Source organism: Sus scrofa, chromosome 18 (assembly GCF_054392235.1).
Source record: "Sus scrofa isolate SSC_HxYL_T2T_F1_AM1 chromosome 18, Sscrofa_HxYL_maternal_Yorkshire_Landrace_v2.0, whole genome shotgun sequence".
Lineage (NCBI taxonomy): Eukaryota > Metazoa > Chordata > Mammalia > Artiodactyla > Suidae > Sus > Sus scrofa.
In genome coordinates this window covers 15440351-15468331 of record NC_139400.1, presented here as the reverse complement: position 1 = coordinate 15468331, position 27981 = coordinate 15440351, and the positions used below count along the sequence as shown (strand labels likewise).

The 27981-nt window shown below is 42.3% G+C and overlaps 2 protein-coding genes across 3 annotated transcripts in view; one reads left to right on the top strand and one right to left on the bottom strand.

The window, feature by feature from the left end:
* TCAF1 (TRPM8 channel associated factor 1) overlaps positions 1-27981 on the bottom strand; it is a 147057-nt gene that overhangs the window by 96638 nt on the left and 22438 nt on the right. The window lies entirely within an intron of this gene.
* On the top strand, positions 8428-9384 carry LOC100523829 (olfactory receptor-like protein OLF3). Its single transcript, XM_003134587.3, is given in 1 exon segment — positions 8428-9384. A coding segment is annotated over 1 exon segment (957 nt).

Below are 27981 nucleotides of genomic sequence, written 5' to 3'. Positions count from 1 at the left end.
GAGAAAATACCCAACCCGTCTGTCCCTTCTGCGGGAGTTTGGAAGTTCAGGTCAGGAAGGAGAAGCCTCTCGACTTTCCCTTCCTACTTTCTAGGATATCACAGAAGCTTCGTCAGAATCACTGGGTGCTGTAATATCGGAAGCCATGAGAATGTGATAGCATATGTTAGTGGATGAGCAGAGGAGGATACATTGGGTGAGTAGAAAAGACCTGACACACTATCAATGGATATTAGGCAAAGATGTGGCGGCATGTGGATGAGGGAAGGCGTAAATGGTTGGACGAGCAGAAGAGCAAATGGACGAATGAATTTTGAGATGGTTGTAGACAGTTGGGTAAATGAGTGTTACTGGGGGTGTTAAGAATTACTGGATATTTTACTTGGTAGATGTATGAGTAAACAGATAAATCATTCACTGAAAGAGTGCAGAATGCCTAAAAATACATCAGAAAATGATAGGGGATTGTATCTGTCAAAATTATATTGAATCTTTTCATGAGTATCAAGACTTTGAAGAGGTATAAAAGAACTCTGTATTAAGGACTTGGATTCTCCTCTCCCTTTTTTTCCAAGGCAGACCCTAAAACTCTATTTTTCTATATTTTATTTAGAGTTTTAAATCTTTCCATATGTTGCAATTACCGTGAGCAGTGTACTCAGCCATCCATCCAAAATAAAGTGTCCACAGCAGCCCAGGACCCTTGGCACATTATCTCAAAGGAGTGAAACAAATCTGGCTCCAGAAGGAGAGGTCAGGGCATCCTGGAGCAGAATTGGATAATGGTTTTTCAGCAGGTGGTTGCAGGCCTAGTCACTGCCCACTAGAATCAGGGTGTGATGGCTAAAAGTCAGTTTGGGTTCTAGGAGAATCTCCTCGAACCTCAGAACACTGGCCTCAGTGAGTTTTTAGATGACCTAAGGCTTCAGTGGGTTGCTGCAATTTGAGGAGGATGCAGAGAACAGTGTTGGACAGGGAGGAGAAGGGTAGCATCAAGGTCTTGCCCTTGAGAATTGGGTGTAGAGGTGGCAATTAACACGAATGCCTAAAGCTCCTGAGGGGAACCTGTCAGCCCACATGGCTAATTTAGCCACTGCTACAGTTCATTAATTTTGGTTTGAGCCAGTTGTGAACTCCCTCCCAGCCATTTCCCTTCCAAGCTGAACTAGTCCCAGGTGCCCATAGCCCAGGAACCAAGGAGTCTGGGCTATTGCCTTTTCTGGCTCATCCCTTTGTTGTGGGAAACACTCTTTAGAACCAACACGAACCTGGATAGAAGGAAATGTGCCTGTTTTGTCTGACACGGATCATGAGCCCTAGCTCTAAGAGGTAGCCACAGAGGGTGTGTTTAGACAGAGGTTTCTACAGGGGCAGATATAGGACTGATCTGGTTTGTCAGGGATTTAGATCAGAGACAGGAGCCATGACTGTTAGCATCTTCTCATCCTAATAAGTATGGCAAAGGTAGTGAAGCAATCCTGCTTTTCAGAATCTGGGGGCTTAGGTGTATTTCTATTCTAAGGGTTCTCAATTCCAAACTTTAGTGCTGGCAGAAAGAGTCCTAGTGAAATGGAGGAAGTGAGGAAGAGAAGGATTAACATTTAGAAATTGGAGATACTATGGAGGAATTCTACATCATCATTCCAGACACTAAGGTAGATGTCCAGACCTGTCAAATTATACCCGAGTATTAATAGTCCTGAGCATGGAGGAAGAGTATATCGTATTTCCAAAATATAAATTGTTAGTTGCTATGAAGTTCCTTATCTAAATTTTTTCCCTTAGAGTATGCATCCAAAGTGTTTTGATTTTCCCTTGAGATTTAGAAAACAGAATTGTAAGATGATGAAATGGATGACTCAAAGTAATATGCTATTCAGAATGCGAAAGTGGAACTAGAATTGAAGTCTCCTGACTCTCATTCCAAGATTGGTGTCTCTCAAATGGGCTGTAAGGGATTGTGTTGGGGAGCCATGGTCGACTGAGGAAATTATACTGCAAAAGAATGCCCTCGTCTTACCTGCAGAACAAGACATATAAAGAAGGCGAACATTTACAAAATTAAGTCATGGAAACAAAAATCATCAAAGGATTTCAGGTTTGCCCTTACTGAACAAACTTGGTGTCTATAATTGTTGATGATTTAAAACATTAGGCAACCAAATCCAGTAGAAAACGAATTGCCTTCTAAGGATATAAAACCATTTTTGAGAAATTAGCTATCCATATGGTCCTGGGTTCTCTGTTCCAAACATTAGGATGATGCAAATATTCCTACCCATGATACATGCATGCAATGTTCACAGCACCCATATATTCAACCACAGATCAGATACATATTTCTCTAAGTTAAAGTGCCATTTTCATCAACAACTGAGTAAAGGTATGGTTTGGTTTATTTTGACCAGCATGAAAGAAAACATATCCATAGGTTGTGTGACTTCGCTTCACGTTCTCTGCTTCTGTATTGATGACTTCTCTTTATATCCGCTAAGATTGCAGAGGACTCTATTGAGAAGGCCAATATTATTCAGATTCAAAAGGGTTTTAGAAAATATGATGCACAAACAAACCTTCAGGGAAGATAAAGTCTTTGGCTTTTTTTCCATTAGCTATAGTCACCATTTTTATAATGAGATAGGGGATAATATCTGCAATAGGCTCATCCTTAAACCTATTGGATTTTTGAAGCTGATCCAAGATTTTGTCCAAATATGTAGTCTTTGAATTGGCATGAATAATGGGAATATTATTCTTCTGAAATATAACACTGGAAGTTGAAATATTTAGGAGCACTTCTGTAGAGTGCAAACGTTCTGAATTTTTTCAAATCAATACTTCTCTTTTCCTAACGTAGGAGGAGATGGAGAAGATGATTTATTGAAGCAGACAGCCAGCAGAGGTAAAAATGTTGTTAGAGAGGTTTAAATGTATAATACACCAGGGCAGGATAATCAAATGTGGCCATGAATGCTGCAAGCAGAAAATTGAGCCACGTGTTAAGCCCTGCTGCATGCTTCCATCTTTGCAAAGCTTAATCGAGCACTTTGGTGTGTTTGTCCATAGAAGAGCCATGGACATTTTATCCAAGTAGAAAATGATTTAAAAATGGCAAAGAAGCCTCTGAAGCCATCGCCAGAGAACCGCAAGTAATGATGCTGACTCTGTAGCCCCAACCTAATGAAAATGCTGTCAATTTTGGTTTGATTTTGTCTGTGGGTCAGACTTCTAATCTTTCTTGATGAGCAATTTCTCATCGTTCTTCAAAGCCCTTCCAGGACTGTAAGCGCAAGGAAAATGCAGGAGGCAGTAGGAAAAAAGCAAAAAGAGTTTCATAGGTTGAGAGGCCACGTGGTTACTTGGGGCTGTACCTGAGAGGAACGCGGGAGAGCCGCAAGAGTTTGGCGTGGAAGGGCCTTTCATCTGCGAGGGCTCCTGCCCTGAGTTTAAATAAATTGTGACAGACTGGCTGGAGATGCCTGATATCCATGACTCTACATGACCAGGTAAGAAGAGGAAAGGGCGGTTTCAGACCACGGGCCATTTCTAGTGGGAAGCAGGGCTTGGTATAGAGCATTAGAAAGGCGGAATGAAACTACGTGGCTCAGAGAGGAAGATTCAGAAGAGAGGCCCAGAAAAGGGGGCCAGGAAACCGCTAAAGCCAAATTTTATTTCCCTTCTCCTCAAAACCTCTGATAAAGACGAGTTCTGGCTTTAATACCAGCTATCATGGTGATCAGAATTTTCCCCTTATTATCTTGTTCCGGTGACAAATATTTGAAGCCTTTAGATGTAGGGTATCTTTTTGGTAGTTCCAAGTCTATTTTTTTGATGGTGGTTCAGCAATTGGTTGTCATTTTTGTGTTTTCATGAAAGAAGGTGAGCTCGAGTCCTTCTACTCCATCATCCTAATGCTGTCTCCTCCACTACCATGTTCTGAACAGACAGCAGGGACTGTTGATTTATTTATTTTATTTTTTGTCTTTTTGCCTTTTCTAGGGCCGCTCCCTCGGCATATAGAGGTTCCCAGGCTAGGGGTCGAATCGGACCTGTAGCCCCTGGCCTACACCACAGCCATAGCAACGCAGGATCCGAGCCGTGTCTGCAACCTACACCACAGCTCACGGCAACGCCGGATCCTTAACCCACTGAGCAAGGCCAGGGATCGAACGCACAACCTCAAGGTTCCTAATCAGATTCATTAACCACTGTGCCAAGATGGGAACTCCTGAACTTGTTTTTTTTTTTTTTTTTTTTTTTGAGTAGGCAACGTTCAGAACAAATGGAGAGGTAAGATTTGAGATTTGTTGAATGTAAACATATGACCCAAAAGATAAAAAATAGGATTTTATTTTTATTAATGAGCATCACAAACATGGGAAAAGGTGAATTAGAATTAAAAAACACTGAGAAGAAAACACAGAACTCTGGACGTGAAAGGAAGAAAAAATTAGAATGAGAAACAGCAAAGAAGAGTTCCTGTTGTGGCGCAGCAGAAACGACTCTGACTAATATCCATGAGGTTGCGGGTTCGATCCCTGCCCTCACTCAGTTGGTTAAGGATCTGGCATTGCCATGAGCTGTGGTGTAGGTTGCAAATCTGGCTCAGATCCCACAGCGTTGCTGTGGCTGTGGTGTAGGCCAGCAGCTGCAGTTCCAATATGACCCCTAGCCTGGGAACTTCCATATGCCACAGGCGCAGCCCTAAAAAGATAAAAAAGAAAAAAACAGCAAAGATTCCTTGCTTCATGTTGAGAGGTCTGTATATTTTTTATAACAAGGGAAAAGGAATCAATCAAGAGTAGGGGAAACTGCAAGATGGCAAAGAGAAATGCTAAATTAAGGAAGAAGATCCTGAGAGAGAGAGAGAGAGAGAGAGAGAGCAAGCATGAAATCAAAGGTTAGATCAATTTTCATCCCCAAATGATGGGTACCTGCCCTAATTCACCAATACAGGAATGTCGGATCTTTTTTTTTTTTTTTTTTTTTTTGCTATTTCTTTGGGCCGCTTCCTGCAGCATATGGAGGTTCCCAGACTAGGGGTCTAATCGGAGCTGTAGCTCCCGGCCTACACCAGAGGCACAGCAACGAAGGATCCGAGCCACGTCTGCAACCTACACCACAGCTCAGGGCAACGCCAGATCGTTAACCCGCTGAGCAAGGGCAGGGACCGAACCTGCAACCTCATGGTTCCTAGTCAGATTCCTTAACCACTGCGCCACGATGGGAACTCCGAATGTTGGATCTTCAACTCCTACTTTTCAACAGCGATCCTTTCAGTTGGCCAATATTATCCATATTATGCAGATGAAGAATTATGAGACTCAGGCCAAGCGGCTTGCTTCAGGGAATGGAAGAGAATGAATTCAAAGCAGAAATGATTAGACTCTGGAGCTCATACGTGCCTTTAGATGTGGCGCTGTCCCTCACTTGCAATGGGACCACAGCGGTAGCAGAGATGTGTGCAGGGTGAGAGGAGCACAGTGAGCCATTGGCTGCCATGTTCTCCAGGCAGCTTGCACCTGCATCCGGGGGAAAAATGACGTGATGATGCTTTGTGTCATTTCCTGTATGGCTGGGTCAGGTCATGAAACACAGATACGTGTCATACTCGCCTTGAAACACTGGCATCGAGCACAGATGGCACTTTATAGATATTTGCCAAATTAATAGAAAAAGAAATACCCGCTTTCTGCTGCAGATCTGCTGTATACTCAACAACAGGTAGCAGATTTTCTATTTTTTATTTCTATTTTTGATTTAATTTTTAGTTTATGGTGGCGTATAGGTGATTTACAGTGTTGTGTTAGGTTCAGGTGTGCAGCACAGTGATTCGGGTATACATATACACATATCCACTCTTTTTTCAGATTCCTCTCCCATATAGGTTATTACAGAATATCAAATGCTTCCCTGTGCCATACAGCAGGTCCTTGTTGATGATCTACTACAGATTTTTTAAAATTAAATAGTAGCTTACAGTTTTAGAATTCAGTTTGAATGCCTTCTTTAAGGCAAGTAGATGTTTTCTCAGCCTGAGCATGATTGAAGAAAAGCAGAGTCAGGGATGGTGGTACAATGATGTTGAGAGAGCGATAGAAGAGGAGCCGTGGAAAGAGATCAGGTGTGGGGACAAGGCAAAAGAGCTTTATGAAAATGTGGTGTGTCTGAACCATGAAACAAATGGCCCTTTCCAGACCTGCTTGCTTTGTTTTGTCCTTTAACGGGTTCTGAACTTAAAATGAAAATAGCTATTTTACCAGCAAACGGGTTTCTTTGGGAGTAGCAAAGGAAATTGCAATTGAGGACGTGCACGTTGTAGCCAAACCCGCAGGCAAGCCTTACAAACAAGGGAGAGGAACCTTAATTTATAGGGAAAGGGAGGATATTGGGAAGGCTGTTTTGAACAAAAGTTCTTTGGAGAAAATTGAGAATTCAGAGTGATTATGGTTTCTCATTGTTGCGTTTCTGGGGTTGTCGATTTCTTATAGCAGAGGCAGTGATTGTCTTTTCCTGTTGGGGCTTATCATGAGTGATTCTTTCCCGCTGATGATTCTTCTAGGAGGCCTTATTATCGACAATCCTTCCTGTAATTTATGTTGATGGTTTGCTTCAGACTCCTCTTCTAGCCTCCCTCCCCCATTTTATTTTATTTTTTTGAGCTATTATTTTATTTTATTTTATTTTATTTTTGAGCTATTACCTCCCCCATTTTAGTGACAGTTTCCCTTTGAAGAGAATGGAAGCATTGGCAATATTCACTTTTCTGCTCAGAGACCCCCCCTCACCTGCCACGAGTTTGGGGATGACCCAAGCAGCTCTGTTTCGGCCCTCAAGCCCTCTTATGGCCTTATTGCCTACTTGCCCTTATTTTGTCCCCTGCAAGGAAAGGAAAGGTAGTGAAATTGGGCAGCACGGAAAATGGTAAGAATGAATCAGTCCTATAAAAATATTAAAATGCAAATAGCTTCTGGTTGACATTAGAAATTGATATTATCATATATAGTTCTACAGAAAAAGCACTTTCTGCGTGAAAGAAAACAGTCAATTCCATCCTTCCGTAGATCTTCTTCAATTCATCCCTCCTTCGCTCCCTTCAACAATGAAGAAAGGTACTTGTGTTCGCTTCCCTTTCTCTCTTGTAAATAAAAAGTCAAGCATCTGTCCTCTCATTTCCATAATTTTGAGCCAACATAAAAGTGTAGATCCCTGGAGATCCTGTCTTGGCTCAGTGGCTAAGGAACGCGACTAGCATCCATGAGGATGCAGGTTCAATCCCTGGCCTTGCTCAGTGGGTTAAGGATCCGGCATTGCCATGCCCTGTGGTGTAGGTCGCAGTCACGGCTTGGATCCTGTGTTGCTGTGGCCGTGATGTAGGCTGGCGGCTACAGCTCCAATTGGACCCCTAGCCTGGGAACCTCCATATGCTGTAGGTGCGGCCCTAAAAAGACAAAAAGACACACACACACACACACACACACACACACACACACACAAAAGTGTAGATCCTTAACAATAGCACATGGAAATGAGAAAAATAAAAAGAACAAGACGCAGCGATAATCATCTACCACATTGCATCTCACTGAGGCTGGACAGACAAAATGGAAAGACAAGTGGCCCCTAGGTCCTCAGTGTCACCCGGCTATTCCCGAGCCCTCAGTGCTGTTAAAAATCACCCTCGATATTGTGTAAGTCTGAATCTGTAGGGTGCATGTGGGAAAAGCATGCCTGCTACCTTATTTACCCCAAGGCAGAGGTCGTGTTACAACGAATACCCATACTGCCGTAGTCCTGCTATAAGCAACAGCTCACAAGATACTTTCTTCATAAGTTACCTGCATGTGAGCTTAAACATACTTGGGAGTCGTAGAATGTTATCCTGTTTCATACCTACATGTTTGTCCTGAAACCAGAATGCCATAGCTCCTGAATAAAATCGGTTTTTAGACCTAGCTTCTCTGATTCCATATCTTTTCACAAGACCTTGCCTCTTCCCAATGATTCCTTTTATAATAGATTTATCCATTTCCTTCTGATGGATGGGTATAGTTGAGGAATTTAAGGTCGTTTTGTAACTTTCCAGCCAAGTTTTTCTTCCCTGTTTATCATTTTAGCTGCCCCTGTTACCTACCATGCCTTCCTTGCCCTAGAATATGAGATAAGCTGGTAAAGATATTCAGGCGCTAACTGGATCTCCCGGAGACTACATCGTGTCCTTGTGAAGGCACAGGCTTCTTCTCTGATGCAAAGTGGACACAACGCATATCAGGATGAAACCTGTTATCATCTTGGCCCATAAATAATCTGAAATATCTGACTAAGGCTGGCCAACTGTATATGGTATATATTGACAAGTTATTTTTATGGTTCTATGATTCAACAGCTTCTGACTCTCTCTTCAGATTAATAACTATCTTTTTTTAAATGGGAACAGAAAACCAGACATGGGAGAAAGAGTTTATTCTCCTTGGCTTATCTAGTGACTGGGACACTCAGGTCTCTCTCTTTGTCCTGTTCTTGGTCATGTACCTGGTGACAGTGCTGGGGAACTTGCTCATTGTTCTTCTGATCAGACTGGACAGCCGACTCCACACTCCCATGTATTTCTTTCTCACCAACCTCTCCCTTGTGGACGTCTCTTATGCCACAAACATCGTGCCTCAGATGCTCGTGCACCTGCTTGCAAAACACAAAGGAATCCCGTTCGTGAGCTGTGCAGCCCAGTTGTTTTTCTCCCTGGGCCTGGGTGGGACCGAGTTTGTTCTCCTGGCGGTGATGGCCTATGACCGCTACGTGGCTGTGTGTAACCCCCTGAGATACCCGGTCATCATGCATGGAGGGTTCTGTACCAGGTTGGCCGTCACATCCTGGCTCAGCGGCTCTGGCAACTCCCTCATGCAGACTGCCATCACCTTTCAGTTGCCCATGTGCACAAACAAATGTATTGATCACATATCCTGTGAACTTCTAGCTGTGGTCAGGCTGGCCTGCGTGGACACGTCCTCCAACGAGGTGGCCATCACGGTTTCGAGCATTGTCCTGCTGATGACACCTTTCTGCTTGGTTCTCGTGACCTACATCCAGATCGTCTCCACCATCCTGCAGGTCCGGTCCGCAGAGGGGAGAAAGAAAGCCTTCCACACCTGTGCCTCTCACCTCGCGGTGGTTGCCCTGTGCTAAGGCATGGCCATTTTCACTTACATCCAGCCACACTCCAGCCCCTCTGTCCTTCAGGAGAAATTGATCTCTGTCTTCTATGCCATCTTGATGCCTGTGCTGAACCCCATGATTTACAGTCTAAGGAACAAGGACGTCAAGGGTGCCTGGCAGAAACTACTAGGGCAGTTATCTGGATTAACTTCAAAATTGGCAACTCGATGAATCAAGAGCATCGCCTAGAATAAAGAATTTTGCTTTGGTGTTTTCATACCTCACTTAGTGTACAGGCATCAAACACATGGTCCTGGCAACCAGGAAGGAGATGACACCATGTGTGCGGGTGATATTGAGTAGGAGGCTGAGGAGTTAGGCTGGGGTGTTTAATACAGGGCCATTTTACGTCCTAGCAGCATGCTCGCAGAAATTAAGAGCTGGTGTAACAGAACTCACATTTGCCTGTTCTCCATTCATATAGCCTGAGAATATTGGGGAAAAATTATTTTCTGTCTTTTTTTTTTTCATTTTCTGTCTTGATTTGTCATACTGCTTATAATCACGAGTCTATTCATGACTCTGACTTTGGATCATTAGTTCTTACACGGTATAAGATTATTGTGTTTCTACTGGGAACAAAAATATTTTCACATTTTAGATTTACTTAAAATAATGTATGGTGTATATACCCACCTCCAATAGTTGTGTTTCTAAGAGACTGTTACTCTCAAGGCCTATTAAAATGCTTTTGTGCTGGAACTACGACATGTGGACATAAAGCCTATGAATCAGTGGAAGAATTAATTGAAGGTTTTCTTTTAAGCTGTTATAACCAAAGCTGCTTTTACACCAAGGTATTATTGGTCAATGAAAAGCTGGATTTCAAGCTCTTCTTGATATTGTACAGTTTGAGAGAAATTTTATTGGATATATAGTGGGTATCATTTAAATGTTAAAACGCTCCAATATTTGAAAAATCTATAACCTCCTTTTCTGAGATTTTTAGAAACAAATAAGCATATAAAATATGAAATTATATATATAATATAAAAGATGTAGTTAAGCTAAGGAAGGACAGATTCCTCATCTAAAACGAATGTAAAGTAGAACAAATTTAATTTGGCGAATCAGGACCGTTCATTCAGCTGTGCAGGTGTCATGTTCTGGTCTCCATGTAAGCACCTTTCCCCATCCCTGCCCCCCCCCATACAACAGGACCCTAGTTGATCTTTGTAAATCTATCTGCTGAGCTTGGAATAGTCTGGAGTAGACGTCACCTCTGAGAAGAAGCCTAAATAAGGTAAAAGAGGGGGAGAAAATGATTGTACAAGGGATGAGGAAAGGGAAAGGGGGGGGAAAGAATATAATGGCAGCTTATTGTCTCACCCCTTAAAGAAGTCTCGAAGTCCTTTCTCTACATCAGCTGATGTGCAATTTTTCCATTTCTGCACGTATTATCACACAATCTCCGTGTGCAAGTGGAACCAAAGTTCCGCATAATCTAAAGTCCATTTGACATTTTAAATTTCCCCAAAACTGTCAGTATTATCTCATGACATAGATAGGCATCCCTAAAGTTGTCAGTGCTGGGGGGCTTGTTGCTAATTCAGAAATATCAGTGGAGAGTCTACTGTGTGTCAGTGGCATGAATAATTCTTGAGAGATGATAGTTAATATGACACAATCCTGATGGGGATATGACTACACAGCGGGGGGTACTGACAAGGAAGCAGTTAAAATGCAGCATAAATGCCGCAGAAAGAATAAGACTTCAGAAGTGACGGAAATCTTCTTTCATGAAAGGACCAGAAAGTGTCTGGATGGGGACCAGAAAAATAGGAACAAGTTATCTACATGACAAGCAACCTGAGCAAAGGAGAAACTTGTGCTGAACTGGGAGAGAGCACGGGTGTTCCAAAAGCGTTCTGGAGCTATGTTTTTATGGCAGAGAAGATGGAGGAAGCAGGGAGGATGAAGCAGGTGGCAAGGAGGAGGCAGGCCTTGGAGGCCACTGAATTCTAAATTATTTTGAACTTGATCTTGACAGCAACAGGGAGTCAATAAAGATTTTTTTATATAATGATTTTTATTTTTTCCACTATAGCTGATTTACAGTGTTCTGTCAATTTTCTGACCCAGTCACACATACATGTACACATTCTTTGTCCTCACATTATCATGCTCCACCATAAGTGACCAGACATAGTTTCCAGTGCTACACAGCAGGATCCCATTGCTTATCCATTCCAAAGGTAATAATAGTTTGCATCTATTAACCCCAAATTCCCAGTCCATCCCACTCCCACCCCCTCCCCTCTTGGCAACCACAAGTCTGTTCTCCATGTCAATGATTTTCTATTCTGTGGAAAGGTTCATTTGTGCCCTATATTAGATTCCAGATATAAGTGAAATCATATGGTATTTGTCTTTCTCTTTCTGACTCACTTCACTTAGTATGAGAGTCTCTAGGCCCATCTATGTTGCTGCAAATGGCATTATTTTGTTCTTTTTTATGGCTGTCATCTGTTGAAAAAGACATATGCACCTGCATGTTCATTGCAGCACAATTCACAATAGCCAAGACATGGAAACAACCTAAATGTCCATCGACAGATGATTGGATTAAGAAGATGTGGTATATATACACAGTGGAATACTGCTCAGCCATAAAAAAGAACAAAATACTGCCATTTGCTGTAAAGATTTTTACAAAACAAAAAGACAACCCACAGAATGGGAGAAAATCTTTGCAAGTGAATCAACTGACAAGGGATTAAGCTCCAAAATTTATAAACACTTTGTGCAGCTCCATACCAAGAAAACAAACAACCCCATCCAAAAATGGGCTAAACAGACAGTTCTCCAAAGAAGACACACAGATGGCCAAAAAACACATGAAAAGATGTTCAACATCACTCATCATTAGAGAAATGCAAATCAAAACCATAGACTGGCCATCATCAAAAAGTCACAAACAATAAGTGCTGGAGAGGATGTGGAGAAAAAGGAACACTAGTACACTGTTGGTGGGATTGTAAATTGCAACCACTGTGGAAAGCAGTATGGAGATGCCTCAGAAAACTAAAAATAGAACTACCATTCGATCCAGCAATCCCACTCTTGGGCATCTATCCAGAGAAAACCATGACTCACAAAGACACATGTACTCCGATGTCCATTGCAGCACTATTCACAATAGCCAAGACATGGAAACAACCTAAATGTCCATCGACAGAGGAGTGGATCCAGAAGATGTGGTACATATACACAATGGAATATTACTCAGCCATTAAAAAGAACGAAATACCAGCCTTTTTAGCAACATGGATGGACCTAGAAATTACCATGCTAAGTGAAGTCAGCCATACAATGAGACACCAACATCCAATGCTTTCACTGACATGTGGAATCTGGAAAAAGGACAGACTGAACTTCTTTGCAGAACAGATGCTGACTCACAGACTTTGAAAAACTTATGGTCTCCAGAGGAGACAGTTTGGAGGGTGGGGGGATGTGCTTGGGCTGTGGGATGGAAATCATTATACAACTACAGATGTGATAAATTTATTTGAGTAATAAAAAATTTAAAAAAAAACAATAGGCAAGACATGGAAGCAACCTAAATGTCCATCAACAGATGATTGGGTTAAGATGTGGTATATATACACAGTGGAATACTGCTCAGCCATAAAAAAGAACAAAATAATGCCATTTGCTGTAAATATTTTTAAGAAGGAGCATGGATTAATAAAATTTACCTTTTTGAATGATCACTCTGGAAATCAGTCAGAGGAAGAGAAGGTTGAAGACAAGGAGACCATCTGGGGGCTGCCTCAGTGCTACTACTGACGCATTAGGGGACTCTGAGTTAAAATAATGGCAATGAGCAAAGAGAAAAATCAAGTCACAGGATTTAGAAAAGATTTCAGGGGAACGTTCTATCTTTTCCAAGATTAAAAATTCCCTTGTGGATCCCATTTCTCCTCAAAAATGCCACAATTCTGTTTGGATATCCTGTCAGCTGTAGAGTAAACCTCACAGTTTATCACCATGACCATACCTTAAATGACATGGTAGGAGGAAGAGAGGAGAAGGAAATTAGTAGGCAATAGAAATATAGTATACATATGGCACTTCAAAGAGGAAACCATGTGAAGACCCTGTATCCTCATTTCTGTGGCTGGTCACAGTGTGACTTTTCTTTAACACCCACCCCATGGGCCCTTCACCCTTGCCTAGTTCCTCAGCTTGTCTGGGTTCACCTGAAGCATTATCATCACCATCATTTCACAGCAAACAGAACTGTTGAGAGTGCACTTTATGTATGTATAAACAGAGAAGTATAATCATATATTCCCTATGTCAAGTTTCTTTTCTTTTTTTTGTCTTTTTGCCATTTCTTGGGCTGCTCTCGTGGCATATGGGGGTTCCCAGGCTAGGGGTATAATCGGAGCTGTAGCTGCCAGCCTACACCACAGCCACAGCAACACGGGATCCTTAACCCATTGAGCAAGGCCAGGGGTGGAACCCACAGCCTCATGGTTCCTGGTCAGATTTGTTAACCACTGCGCCACAACGGGAACTCCTCAAGTTTCTATGTTTATCCTTTTCATGACATAGGCTTTCTTAAACACTGTCTCATCTCACTAAATTAAATTCTCAATAAATTATTTAACCCCCTTAGAAATAACACACATCTCTAATTAGTAGTTGCTTGTGAAATACATTCCCAATATAAGGGAGAAAATTATTGTGTGGTGTAGGGGAAAAATAAGATGATGTTCTAAACAATAAAGTCATCAAATACACCTTTAGAAAGTTGGACACTGAAAAATATTTGAGAATAATATCATGTCCATGATATAATAACCATAAAAACACTCACTGAGGTTTTCTGAAAAGAAAATTCCAACACTTTTAAAACTTAAAATTTGTTCAAATAAGAATCCAAATAAATTCCATCCATTGTAATTGTCTACTATGTCTCCAAAGAACCATTTAAGCTATAATTTCACCCTCAATTTTATTTCTTTTCTCTTGAAATTATATTTGAATAAAATAGGATTGTTCGTCCCAGTTGATTTCTATGTATCTGATTTTTTGAATAACATCCTGTCAGTGTAGCTTTGAGTGTTCCACTGACCCTGTGTCTCCTGATAGATGTAGAGGCTTGACAGATTTAATTGTGCTTTATTCTTCTTACAAGAATATTTTCTAGAAGGTGGCATATACTTCTATAAAAAGGTATACAGTGTTTGCTTTCTTTTTTCTAGGGTTTATTGCAGTTATTAATTTCCAAGCTCAGAGTTTCTCAATAGCAAAAAATGTCCATTGACATTTTGGGCTGGACAATTCTTTCTTCTGCTATTGAAAGAATATTGAATAGCTTTGGGCTATTCAGTGCACTGTAGGATATTTTGCAATATTCCTAACTTTCTCCCACTAGATGGAAGTGGCATTCCTCTCCACTGTCTCCAATTTTGATCATTAGAAAAGTCTCCTGACATCATTAAATGTTCCCTGGGATGGCAAAATTACCCCTGGTAGAAAACTACTGGCCCAGCTTCATTTATTTATTAGTGATTTCAAGGAGGTAATATTCCACCATATCTTTATATTTATTATCTGGCAGAGTCTCAGAGAACTCTGGGACAACATTAAATGCACCAACATCCATATTATAGGGGTGCCAGAAGGAGAAGAGAGAGAGAAGGGGACAGAAAAAAAACATTCCAAGAGATAATAGCCAAAAACTTCCCTAACAGGGGAAAGGAATCACTCACTCAAATCCAGGAAGCACAACGAGTACCATATAAAATAAACCCAAGGAGGAACACCCCAAGACACATATTAATCAGACTGACCAAAATTAAAGGCAAAGAGAAAATCTTGAAAGCAGCTAGGGAAAAGAAACAAAGAACATACAAGGGAACCCCCATAAAGTTATCGGCAGATTTTTCAGCTGAAACTCTGCAGGCCAGAAGGGGGTGGCATGATATACTTAACGTGATGAAAGGAAAACACCTCCAACCAAGATTACTCTACCCAGCAAAGCTCTCATTCAGATTTGAAGGAGAAATCAAACAAAACCTTCACAGATAAGCAAAAGCTGAGAGAATTCAGCAACACGAAACCAGCCTTACAACAAATACTAGAGGAACTTCTCTAGGCAGAAAAGAACAAGAGAAGAAGGAAAGAAAAAAGAGCAACAAAAACAAATCCAAAGCAATGAATAACATGGCAATAAGAACACACATATCAATAATTACCTTAAATGTGAATGGACTAAATGCCCCACCCAAAAGACATAGACTGGCTGAATGGATACGAAAACAAGATCCATATATATATGCATGCTGTCTTCAAGAGACCCACTTCACTTCTAGGGACACATACAAATTGAAAGTGAGAGGATGGAAGAAAATATTTCATGCAAATGGGGATCAAAAGAAAGCTGGAGTAGCAATACTCATATCAGACAAAATAGACTTTAAAATGAAGACTATTTTAAGGGACAAAGAAGGTCATTACATAATGATCAAAGGATCAATCCAAGAAGAAGATATAACAATTTTAAATATCTATGCACCCAACATAGGTTCACAATATATAAGGTAACTGCTAACAACCTTAAAAGGACAAATCAACAATAACACAATCATAGTGGGGGACTTTAACACCCCACTTACAGCAATGGACAGATCAACCAGACAGAAAATCAATAAGGAAACACAGGCCCTGAATGATGGCATATGTTTATAAATAGAAACTTCTTCCTCACAGCTATTTCAGCTTTCTGAGTCAGAGTTCATTAGGAGGGGCTGGATAATTTTTTTTTAATCTTTTTTCTCTTTTTTTTTACCATCTTTTTCACACAATTGTATTAAAGGTTTTTTTTTTAATCCTTATTAACTCATCAATTTAAGCTTATTTGAAATATTAATTCATTGCAGTTACATTCTTATTGATGTTCAAATTGTCCCATATTTCCTGAAGGGGTGAGTCTATTTTTATTTTCTTCTGCTATTGTAACATATCATCACAAATTTTGTGTCTTAAAAGCTTCTGAAGATCATAAGTCTGAAAGAAGCTTCATGGGCAAAATCTCTGTGTCCACAGGCTGCATTTTTGTTGGAGGGCTAGGGAAGAATCAGGTTTCTTGCTTCCCAGCTTCCCAAGGCAGCCTTCATTCCTTGGCTCATGGCTCCTTTCACCTTCAAGGCCAGCAGCACAGCATCTTAAACCCTCTCAATTCTGATTCTCTGCTTCCATCATCATACCTTTTCTATTTTGACTCTGATCCTCTCGACTTGCTCTTATAAGAACCCTGGTGATTGAAACGAAATCACAAAGATCATCCAGGATAATTTCCCCATTTTAAGATCCTTAATATAAATGCACGTGCAAGTTCCTTTTAACATGTAAGGTAGAATATCCACAAGTTATGCATGTTAGGACATACACATCTTTAGAGACATATTACTCTATCAAAGAGCCTAATAAAATTGGCTATGTAGGTCCCCCCTCCACACACATAGTCTTCAGTAGCTTCCTTACATTCTGGTGAGTACAGTGTTACAGTCCTATCTTTTACATTCCCTGCCTTAATAGTGGGAATTATAACTCTAAGATGCTCTGGTACCTTTTGGTGGCAATTGGTATTTAGAGACCACAGTCTGAGTGCTGTGTCCTCCTGGAGGTTTAGGGTTGGTTCGGCTGTTGGCAAAATGGATGGCCAGTAATGGTAGTAAATGAATGAGGCTTGGCTAGATGGAGTCAAAGTTGTTGACCTCATAGAGAATCACCATCTTTGCTGCCATAATTACTGGTGTGCTTGGGAAGTGAGGCTGAGTGGCCTCTAAAGCCAGGATTGTTGCCCACATGAAAACTGGGAACTTTCTTTGTCATGAGCAATCACATGGGACACCCATGAATTTACTCCTATTTCTTATCTAAAGCTCTATGGTCACAGTCCTGTAAAATTCATCTTTTATGTCCTGCTAAAAGATTAGGCATGGTTTAAATCAGTGCCGATCCTGGCACTGATCATTTTCCTTCCAGGCAAAGTGATGGTGAACGGTGTTGTTTAAATTCTTCCCTTTAGGAGAAACCCTTTCTCCATGGTTTTCTCAGGGTCACCCACATCTTGTCAGTTAAGAAGTCCTAGTGATTCCTAGGAATACGTAATTGTGTGTTGAAGTCTCAGTGGCAGGGTGGGAGGAGTAGACATAGTGTGAATATAAGACAACTGTATATGACAGTTCCTTGGGTCTTCAGAAACTTCTCCGCCCGGTCCCATATATACTATATTAATATATGTTCCTCTAAGCAGGCTTTAATGTACAGCTCTGGGTGCATGGTGACCTGGTTTCTGATGGACAGGAATTCAGTTACAACTATGACCCAGCAGCAAACAAGAGATGTTTTTCAAAAGAACAGATGTCTTGTTGTTGTTGTTGTTGTTTTCCTCTAAAACCCTATGGGCCACCACTTTAATTCTCCAATCCAAGATTCCCAAAGGCTCTGTTTAGCATTTCAGTCTGTTGTAGAAACTTCAAGTGCCAATGGAAATGTGGGGCTTTAACAGCCAAGTAGCAGAACAGTTCCTACTGCAGATGTAGCACCTGGAAAGTTTTCTCTTGCTTTAGGCTCCAGTGGAAGCTGGCATGCAGGCACCTTGGATCAAGAGCAAACCCGTTTATAAGCCAACTGGATCTTCGATCTGGATAATTTTCTTTGGTCTGGTCTGTTAATGGTAAAGACCAGCTGCTGCTACTGGTTTCTTCTCCCAACATGGCAATGGGAGTAGGAAGTGATGAAGCTAAATGCTCTCCAACATTTAATCATGATTTCAGACTTTCTTCCATGGGGTTTGAATATTCTAAATACCTCTCTTACATGGTAGATTTCTGAAAAAATATGTGCCCTCAACTGTAGCCTAAGTCAAAATCCAATGCATGAGGCAGAGCCTAGCTAGTTGGTCATCAATTTCAGTTCCTTTTCTTCCTGGTACACAATTAGGCTAATTGTGATCCTCTCCCACAAGGCAAACTGTCACTACGTTTTCCTCAGTTCCTCAGTTCCTAGACTGCTGATGGAAGGTGAGGGTTTACTCTCTGTTGTCCTCATTCTGTTTCAATCTGACACATCCTCTGTCCCAGTGTTGCAGAGCTGGGGCTTTCACAGGGGTCTTCCCATTCCTCAGAGGGCTCATGATTTACACCTAGAAGATCTCCTACCCCATGGAAATTCCAGAGCTAGAAATTTGCTTTTGTTGCTTTATTGGTTTGTTTCTGTTCCCTCTCATCAGCAGCAAGTCTTCTTCTGTCTCTGAGAAAAACAGGATTTGCTGGCCTTACCCCAGTGGTTTCATGCCTTTGTTCCATAACAGAGGCAGACATGGTGGGGGGGTGGGTTTTCCGCTTACGGCAGCAGCTGTGGCTGCCTTCACCTAAGACCTGCTCTCCAAAGGATTTCTCTGGTTTCTCAACCTCCTCCAAACATTCCTGAGGACTGTGAGAAGTATAGGAGACAACTTTGAGAACTCGTGTGAATTCCTCTTTTCTCTGTGGCTCCTAGCCATTGAGTGCCCACAGTTCTCTCTCTTTCAGTCTTTAACGATCTGATGCAGCAATTTTTTTTTTTTTGTCTTTTGTCTTTTGTTGTTGTTGTTGTTGTTGTTGTTGTTTTTGTTGCTATTTCTTGGGCCACTCCCGCGGCATATGGAGGTTCCCAGGCTAGGGGTTGAATCGGAGCTGCAGCCACCGGCCTACGCCAGAGCCACAGCAACGCAGGATCCGAGCCGCATCTGCAACCTACACCACAGCTCACGGCAACGCTGGATCGTTAACCCACTGAGCAAGGGCAGGGACCGAACCCGCAACCTCATGGTTCCTAGTCGGATTCGTTAACCACTGCGCCACGACGGGAAATCCTGATGCAGCAATTTTTACAGGCAAGTATGGTGGCCTCATATTCTTCCCACACTCTAGCCCATGTTAAGTCAGGACTCACATCCCTGGCTCTTTACAGCTATTTATCTTTCATGAGATCTCGTTTTAGTTGAGTTCCCTGCAACACCAGCTTTATGATGATTTCAATATAGTTATGATTTTATGATTACAATATTGCGTTTGTTTCAGGTATACAGCATGGTGATTCAGTAACTGTATTTTTGCAGATTATAATCCATCATAGGTTATTACAAGACAATGGGTATAATTCCTGTGCTATACATTGTATCCTTGTTGCTTATCTATTTTATATATAGTACTTTGTTAATCCTGTACTCCCAATTTTTCCCACCTTCTTTCCCTCTCTCCTTTGGTAAACTACAAGTTTATTTTCTTTCTTTTGTGTGTGTATTCTAATGCCTTTCATTTCTTTAAAACTTTTTTTTATTATAGTTGATTTCCAGTGTCTGTCAATTTCTGCTATATAGCAAAGTGACCCAATCTATACTCACTCTCATTCTTGTATTATCTTTCAGCATGTTCCATCATAAGTGATTGGGTATTGTTTCCTATGCTATACAGCAGGACCTCATTATCTATCCATTCTAAATGTAACAGTTTGCATCTACTAACCCTGAACTCCCAGTCCATCCCAGTCACCACCCCTCCAACGTGGCAACCATAAGTCTGCTGTCCATGTCTGTGAGTCTGTTTCTGTTCTGTAGACAGGTTCCTCTGTGCCATTTTTTAGATTCCACAAATAAATGGTATCATATGGTATCTGTCTTTCGCTTTCTGACTTAGTTTACATAGTATGAGAATCTCTAGTTCCATCCATGCTTCTTCAAGTGGCTTTATCTTGTTCTTTTTTATGATTTAGTAGCATTCCACTGTATATATGTATCACACATTCTTAATCCATTCATCTGTCCATGGACTTTTAGGTTGTTTCCATGTCTTGGCTATTGTGAATAGTTATGCAATGAACAGAGGGTGCATGTAGCTTTTTTTTTCTTCTCTTAGGCCTGTACCTGTGGCATATGGACATTCCAAGGCTAGGAGTCAAATCAGAGTTGTAGCTGCCAGCCAATGTCACAGCCACAGCAATGGACAACAGCAATGCCAGATCCGAGCCATATCTGCAACCTACACCGCAGCTCATGGCAATGTCAGATCCTTAACCCACTGAGCATGGCCAGGGATTGAACCCACATCCTCATGGATACTAGCCAGATTCATTACCACTGAGACACAATAGCATGTATCTTTTTGAGTTGCAGTTTTGTCTGGATATATGCCCAGAAGTGGTATTGCTGGATCACATGGTAGTTCTATATTTAGGTTTCTGAGGAAATTCCATACCATTTTCCATAGTGGTTGTACAAATCTACATTCCCACCAACAGTGAAGGAGGGTTCCCTTTTCTCCACACCTTCTCTAGCATTTGTTATTTGTAGTCTTATTAATGATAGTCATTCTGACTGGGTGAAGTAGTACATTATTATAGTTTTGATTTGCATTTCTCTGATAATTAGTGATGTTGAGCATTTTTTCATGTGCCTGTTGGCCATCCATATATCTTCTTTGGAGAGCTGTCTATTTAGGACTTCTGCCCATTTTTCAATCGGGTTGTTTGTTTTTTACTGGTGAGTTCTATGAGTTGTTTGTATATTTGGAGATTAAGCTCTCATCAGTTGCATTATTTGAAACTATTTTCTCCCACACTGTAAGTTGTCTTTTTTTTAATTTTTTTTATGGTTTCCTTTGCTATGCAAAATCTTGAAGTTTGAATAAGCTACATTGGTTTATTTTTGTTTTTATTTCTATTGCCTTGGGCAACTGACTGAAAAAAACATTTGTACCACTGATATCAGAGAATGTTTTGCCTATGTTTTCTTTAAGGAGTTTTACAGTGTTTTGTCTTATATTTAAGGCTTTGAGCCATTTTGAGTTTGTTTTTGTGCATGGTGTGAGGGTGTGTTTATTTCCATTGACTTACATGCGGCTGTCCACTTTTCCCAGCACCACTTACTGAGAGACTGTCTTTTCCCCCATTTTATAGTCTTGCTTCCTTTGTTGAAGATTAATTGACCATAGGTGTCCAGGTTTATTTCTGGGTTCTCTATTCTGTTCCATTTGTCTGTATGTCTATTTTTGTACCAATGCCACACTGTCTTGATTATTGCAGCTCTGTAGTATTGTCTGAAGTCTGGGAGAGTTATGCCTCCTGCTTGGTTTTTTTTCCCCTCAGGATTGCTTTGGAAAATATGGGTCATTTGTGGTTCCATACAAATTTTTGGATTGTTTGTTCTAGTTCTGTGAAAAATGTCATGGGTAATTTGATAGGGATTGCATTGAATCTGTGGATTGCTTTGTCTAGTAAGGCCATTTTAACAAGATTAATTCTTCTAATCCAGAAGCATGGAATATCTTTCCATGTCTTTGAATCCTCATTAATTTCCTTGATTAATGTTTTATAGTTCTCAGCATAATTGTGTTATTCATGAGATGGCTATGGGGAGGTGATCACCCTGGCATCGCTATGTACGCCTTTTCTCCATTTGGGAAAAGAGCACCTTTTCCTATGAAATGGGGATTCTTTCAAAAGGTGGAGTGGGGTCCAAGCTACTGGAGTACCCTGCAAACACCTAGTGCACTCAGAGCATTTTGTAGCCGAGCAGGTCATTCACCCTAGTTATACCAGAGGCCTAGGTGGGATAAAGGCAAGGGTTACTTTTCACTGCAAGCCAACATTGTGGCTAGTGGTCTTTCACTGAGTGCAATATAGTTCACCAATAGGAAGCTTCAACACTCTTGCTTTCTGTCATTTGTGAGATTGCTGTTGGATGTTTTTGAAATAGCTTGTGATGCAATGCTTTTTCTCTGTTTAAGAGAAACTTTTCCTACCAAATCAAGCTTCTCTTGACAGAGGAACATGTTCGAAGTGGGTTTCAAGCCACTGAACCCCACTGCAAACATCTAGTGCACACAAGGCATTTGGCAGGGAAGTTGATCCATTGCCCTAGTTATACCAGAGGCCTAGAGGGAAAAAAGAAATGGTTGCTTTTCAATGTAAGCCAGATTGTGGCTAATGTTCTTTCAGTGAGTGGAATATACTTTGCCAGTAGGAAGCTTCAACACTTTTGCTTTGTATCATTTGTGAGGTTTCTCTTGGTTGGTAATCACAATAGTTTGTGATGCACTGCCTTTCCCAGTTTGTGAAGAGCAACTTTTCCTATCAAATCCGTCTTCTCCAGCATGGAGAACATGTTTGGAGTGGGTTTTAAGCCACCAAACCCCACTGCATATGGAGGGCCACTCCCACGGCATATGGAGGTTCCCAGGCTAGGGGTTGAATCGGAGCTGCAGCCACCAGCCTACGCCAGAGCCACAGCAACGCAGGATCCGAGCCGCGTCTGCAACCTACACCACAGCTCACGGCAACGCCGAATCGTTAACCCACTGAGCAAGGGCAGGGACCGAACCCGCAACCTCATGGTTCCTAGTCGGATTTGTTAACCACTGTGCCACGACGGGAACTCCCGATTACCCTTTTTAGAACAGAGGCCAAGGTGGGAAAAAGGCAAGGATTGCTTTTCATTGCAAACCAACATTGTGGCAAGTTTTCCTTCACTGAGTGGCATATGTTTTGCCAGAAGGAAGCTTCAACACTCTTGCTTTGTGTCATTTGTGAGATTGCTGTGGGGCAGTTATTGCAATAGCTCGTGATGCACTGCTTTTCCCTGTTTGTGAAAAGAGCAACTTTTCATACCAAATCAGCCTTCTCTAGAGTAGGTTTTGAGTAGATTTCAAGCCAGTGAACCCCACTGCAACCTGCTAGTGCACACAGAGCTTTTGGCAGTGAGCAGATCAATCGTCCTAGTTAGAGCAGAGGCCTAGGTGGGAAAAAAGCAAGGGTGGCTTTGCAATGGAAAGCACCATTGCATCAAGTGTGTTTTCACTGAGTAGAATATACTTTGCCAGTAGGAAGCTTCCAGCCTCTTGTTTTGTGTCATTTGTGAGATTGGTATTGGGCAATGATCACCATAGCATTGCTATGTGCTGCTTTTCCCAGTTTGTGAAAAGAGTGCCTGTTCCTACAAAATCAGGCTTCTCTAGAAAGGAAAGCACGTTTGGAGTGGGTTTCAAGCTACTGAAGCCCCCTAGTTCTCAGTCTGTTCACACAGAGCATTTTGCAGCCCTGCTGTTCAATCTCCCTCATTAGAACAGAGGCCTACGTGGTAAAAAGGCAAGGGTTGTTTTTCATTGCAAACCAACATTGTGGCCAGTGTTCTTTCACCGAGTGGAATATACATTGCCAGTAGGAAGCTTCAACACTCTTGCTTTGTGTCATTTGTGAAAGTGCTCTTGGGCAGTTGTCTCAATAGCTCACAATGCACTGCTTTTCCCTGTTCGTGAAAAGAGCAACTTCTCGTACCAAAACAGACATCTCCCACATGTTGGAGTGGGTTTGAAGCTCTGAACCCCAGTGTGAATTGTTAGTACACACAGACCATTGGGGGGGGGGCTGATCAATCACCCTAGTTAGAACAGAGGTCTAGGTGGGAAAAAGGCAAGGATTGGTTTTCATCGCAAAGCACAACTGCAGCTGGTATGCTTTCACTGAGTGTAATATACTTTGCCAGCAGGAAGTTTCCAACCTCTTGTTTTGTGTCATTTGTGAGATTGCAATGGGGGAATATTACCATAGCATCTCTACATGCTGCTTTTCCCCATTTGTGAAAAGAGCACCTCTTCCTACCAAATCTCTCCTCTCTAGAAAGGAGAACACATATGGAGAGGGTTTCAAGCTACGGAAGCCACCTGCAATCACCTAGTGCACACGGACTACAGCCTTTAGCTGTTCAATCTGCCTACTGAAAACAGAGGCCTAGGTGGGAAAAAGGCAAAGGTTACTTTTCATTGCAAAGCACTCTTTTGGTTCCTGTGATTTCATTAAATGGGATATACTTAGCCAGTGGGAATTCTCCAGTCTCTTGGGTTTTGTCACCCATGAGATTGGTATGAGGCGATGATCATTCTGGTTTTGCAACCTGCTTCTTTTCCCCGATTGTGAAAAGAGCACCTTTTCCTACCAAACCAGGCTTCTCTAGAAAGGAAAGCATGTTTGGAGTGGGTTTCAACCTACTGGAGCCCCCTGCAAACAGCTAGTGCACACAAAGCATTTCGCAGCCCAGCTGTTCCATCTCCCTAGTTAAAACAGCAACCTAGGTTGGAAAAAGGCAAGGTTTGCTTTTCCTTGAAAAGCAGTATCGCAGCTGGTGTTCTTTCACTGAGTGGAATCTACTTTGCCAGTAGGAAGTCTCCAGCCTCTTGCTGTGTGTAAGTTGTGAGATGGCAATGGGGTGATGATCGACCCAGCAGGGCTATGTGCGGCTTTTCCCCTTTTGGGAAAAGAGCTCGTTTTCCTACCAAATCAGGCTTCTCTCAAAAGGAGAACAGGTTTGGAGTGGGTTTCAAGCTACTGAAGCCCCCTGTAAACACCTAGTGCAACAGGAGCATTTTGCAGCCAAGCTGTTTTATTGCTCTATGCCTAACAGTGGCCTGGTGGAAAACAGGGAAGGGTTGCTTATCATTGCAAACTAACATTGTGGCTGGTGTTCTTTCACTTCAACACTCTTGCTTTGTGTCATAGGTTAGGTTGATCTCGATCAGTAGTTGCAGTAGCTTGTGATTCGTTCCTTTACACTATCTATGAAAATAGCAACTTTTCCTACCAAATCTGGCTTCTCCAGCACAGAGAACATGTTGGTAGTGCTGTTTCAAGCCAATGAATCCCACTGGGAACATCTAGTGCTCACAGAGCATTTGGCAGGGGAACGGATCAATTGCCTATTTATTAGAGTCCTAGGTGGGGAAATGGCAAGAATTGCTTTGCATTGCAAAGCACCATTGTGGCTGCTGTTCTTTCACTGAGTGGAATATACTTTTGCAAGTAGGAAGCTTCAAGCCTCTTGTTATGCGTCATTAGTGAGACTGCTCTGGGGCGATGTTTGCCCTGGCCTTGCTACATGCTCCTTTTCCCCTTTTGTGAAAAGAGTGCCTTTTCCTATGAAATCCGGATTCTCTAGAAAAGAGAAAATGTTTGGAGTTGGTTTCAAGCTACTGAAGCACCCTGCCAACAGCTAGTTCAAACAGAGCATTTTGCAGGGGAGTGGATTGATTAATCGCCCTTGTTAGAACAGAGGGACAAGGTGGGAAAAAGGCAAGGGTTGCTTTTCATTGCAAACCAACATTGTGGCTAGTGTACTTTCACTGAGAGGAATATACTTTGCCAGTAGGAAGCTTCAAGCCTCTTGCTTTGTGTCATTTGTCAGAATGTCATGGGGTGATGGTGTCCCTAGCACTGCAACGTGCTACCTTTCCCCATTGGTAAAAACGGTGACTTTCCTGCCTAATCAGGCTGCCATAGAAAAGAGAGCACGTTTGGCGTGGGTCTCAAGGTACTGAAGGCCCTGGCAAAGAACTCGTGCACACAGACCATATGGCAGCTGAGGGGCTCATTTGCCCCAGGGATAAAACAGGCCTAGATGGGAAAACGTCAAGGGTTGTTGTTTGGAGCAAAACACCATTGGAGCTGGTGTTCATTCACTGAGTAGAATACATTATGCAAGTAGGAAGCTTCCAGACTCTTGTGAAGTTTGTGAGATTGCCATCAGGTGATTATATATCCCTAACTCGCTATGTGCTGCATTTCTCGCCGTGTGAAAAGAAGGCATTTTATACTGAATCAGGCTTCCCCACCAAGAAAAACAAGTTTCCAGTGGGTTTCAAGCTAGTGAAGCCCCCTGCAAAGAGCTACTGCACACAGAGCACATGGGAGCAGAGCAGATCATTTGCCCTAAGTAGTACACAGGCCTAGGAAAAGAAAAAGGAAAGGGTTGTTTTCTGGAGCAAACCACAACTGGGGCTAGAGTTCATTCACTGAGTAGAATATACTTTGCATGTAGGAAGCTTCCAGCCTCTTGTTTTGTGGAGTTTGTGGAACTGCCATCAGGCGATTATCGCCCTAACTCACTAGGTGCTGCTTTTCCCCACTCTTGAAAAGAAGGCATTTTCATATCAAATGAGGCGTCTCCACAAAGAGAACATGTTTTTAGTGGGTTTCAAGCTACCGAAGCCCCTGCAAAAAACTAGTGCATACAGAGTGTTTGGCAGCCGAGGGGTTCATTTGCCCTAGGAATAACAGAGGCCTGGGAGGGAAAAAGGCAAGGGTGCCTTTCCAGAGCAAATCACCATTGCAGCTGGTGTTCGTTCACAGAGTAGAATGTCCTTTGCACGTTGAAGTTTCCAGCCTCTTCTTTCGTGGATTTTGTGAGATTGCCATCAGATTTTCTCCCTAGCTTTCTGGGCACTGCTTTACCCCGCTTGGGGAAAGAAGGCATTTTCATATCCCGTCAGGCTTCTCTACAAAGGAGAACAGGTTTTGTGTAGGTTTCAAGCTAGTGAAGCTCCCTGAAAATACTAGGGCACACAGAGCACTTGCTAGCTGAGCAGCTCATTCACCCTACGTATACACAGACCTAGGTGAGAAAAAGACAAGCGTTGCTTACTGGAGCAAAACACAACTGGGGCTGGTGTTCATTCCTCGAGTAGAAAATTCTATGCAAGTAGGAAACTTCCCACATGGTTTCGGTCATTAGCGAGATTGTCATCAGGCGATTATCGCCCTCTCTCTCTAGGTGCTGTTTTTTTGTGGTTGTGAGTGTGATGAGTGCGTTGCGAGGCTGTGTGTGTTGTGTGTTTTAACGTTTGAGTGAGTGGTCTTGTGTGTGCTGTGTGAGGTTTGTGTGGTTCTGAATGTGTGATTTATGACTGTGAGTTTGTGTTGTGTGGTTGTGAGTGGGTTGTGTGTGTTTTGGGGCTGTGAGTGTGTGGTGTGTGACCTTACGAGTGTGTTGTGATGTGTGGTTTATTGTGGTGTGTGTTTTTTGAGTGTATGTTGTGTGTGTTTTCTGGGGGTGAGAGTGTGTTTTGTGCTGAGTGTGTGTTGTGTTTGGTGTGTTTGGGTGTGTGCAGTAGTGAGTGTGTGGTGTGGTTGTGAGTGTTGTCTGTGTGATGGTTGTGAGTGTATTGTGTGTGGTTGTGGGAATATGTTGTTTTTGTTGTGTGGTTTTGAGTGTATGTTTTCTTTGTGGTGAATGCGTTGCATGTTTTTGACTGGGTGTGTTCTGTAGTTGTGAGTGGGTTTTGTGTTGTGTGGTTGTGTGTTTGTGGTGAGTGTTGTGAGCCTATGTGTGTTTTGTGTTGTATGGATTTGTGTGTGTTGTGTTTTGTGTGGTGGCAAGTGTGTTTTTGTGGTTTGTGGTTGTGAGTGTGTACTGTGTCGCGTGTGGTGAGTGTTTGTTGTCTCCTGCATGCTTTATGGCTGTGAGTGTCCTATGGGTTGTGTGGCTCCGAGTGTGTGGCATGTGTTATGTTTGTGTGTGCCATGATGTGTGGTTTATTTGGCTGTGTGTTTCTTGAGTGTATTTTGTGTTTGTAAGGTGGATGTGAGGGTTTGTTTTGTGCTGTGTGTGTTGTGTTTTGTGTGATGTGTGTGTGTTCCTGGGTTGGGAGTGTGTGGTTGTGAGTGAGCTATGGGGTTGAGGGTGTTGTATGTGTTTTGATTGTGGGTGCTTTGGGTGCTGTGTGGTTTATTGTGTTGTGTGTGGTTGTGAGTGTGTGTTTTGTTTTGCGTGGCTGAGTCTACGTTTGTGAGTGGGTTATCAGAGCCAGAACAGCCTTCCTTGCCTCGCTGCCTTTGTCTGCGCAGGTGGTTTGATATCGCCCCGCCCCTCCCCATGCCCCGCCCCTCACTTCCCCTCCCCATGCCCCGCCCCTCACTTCCCCTCCCCATGCCCCGCCCCCT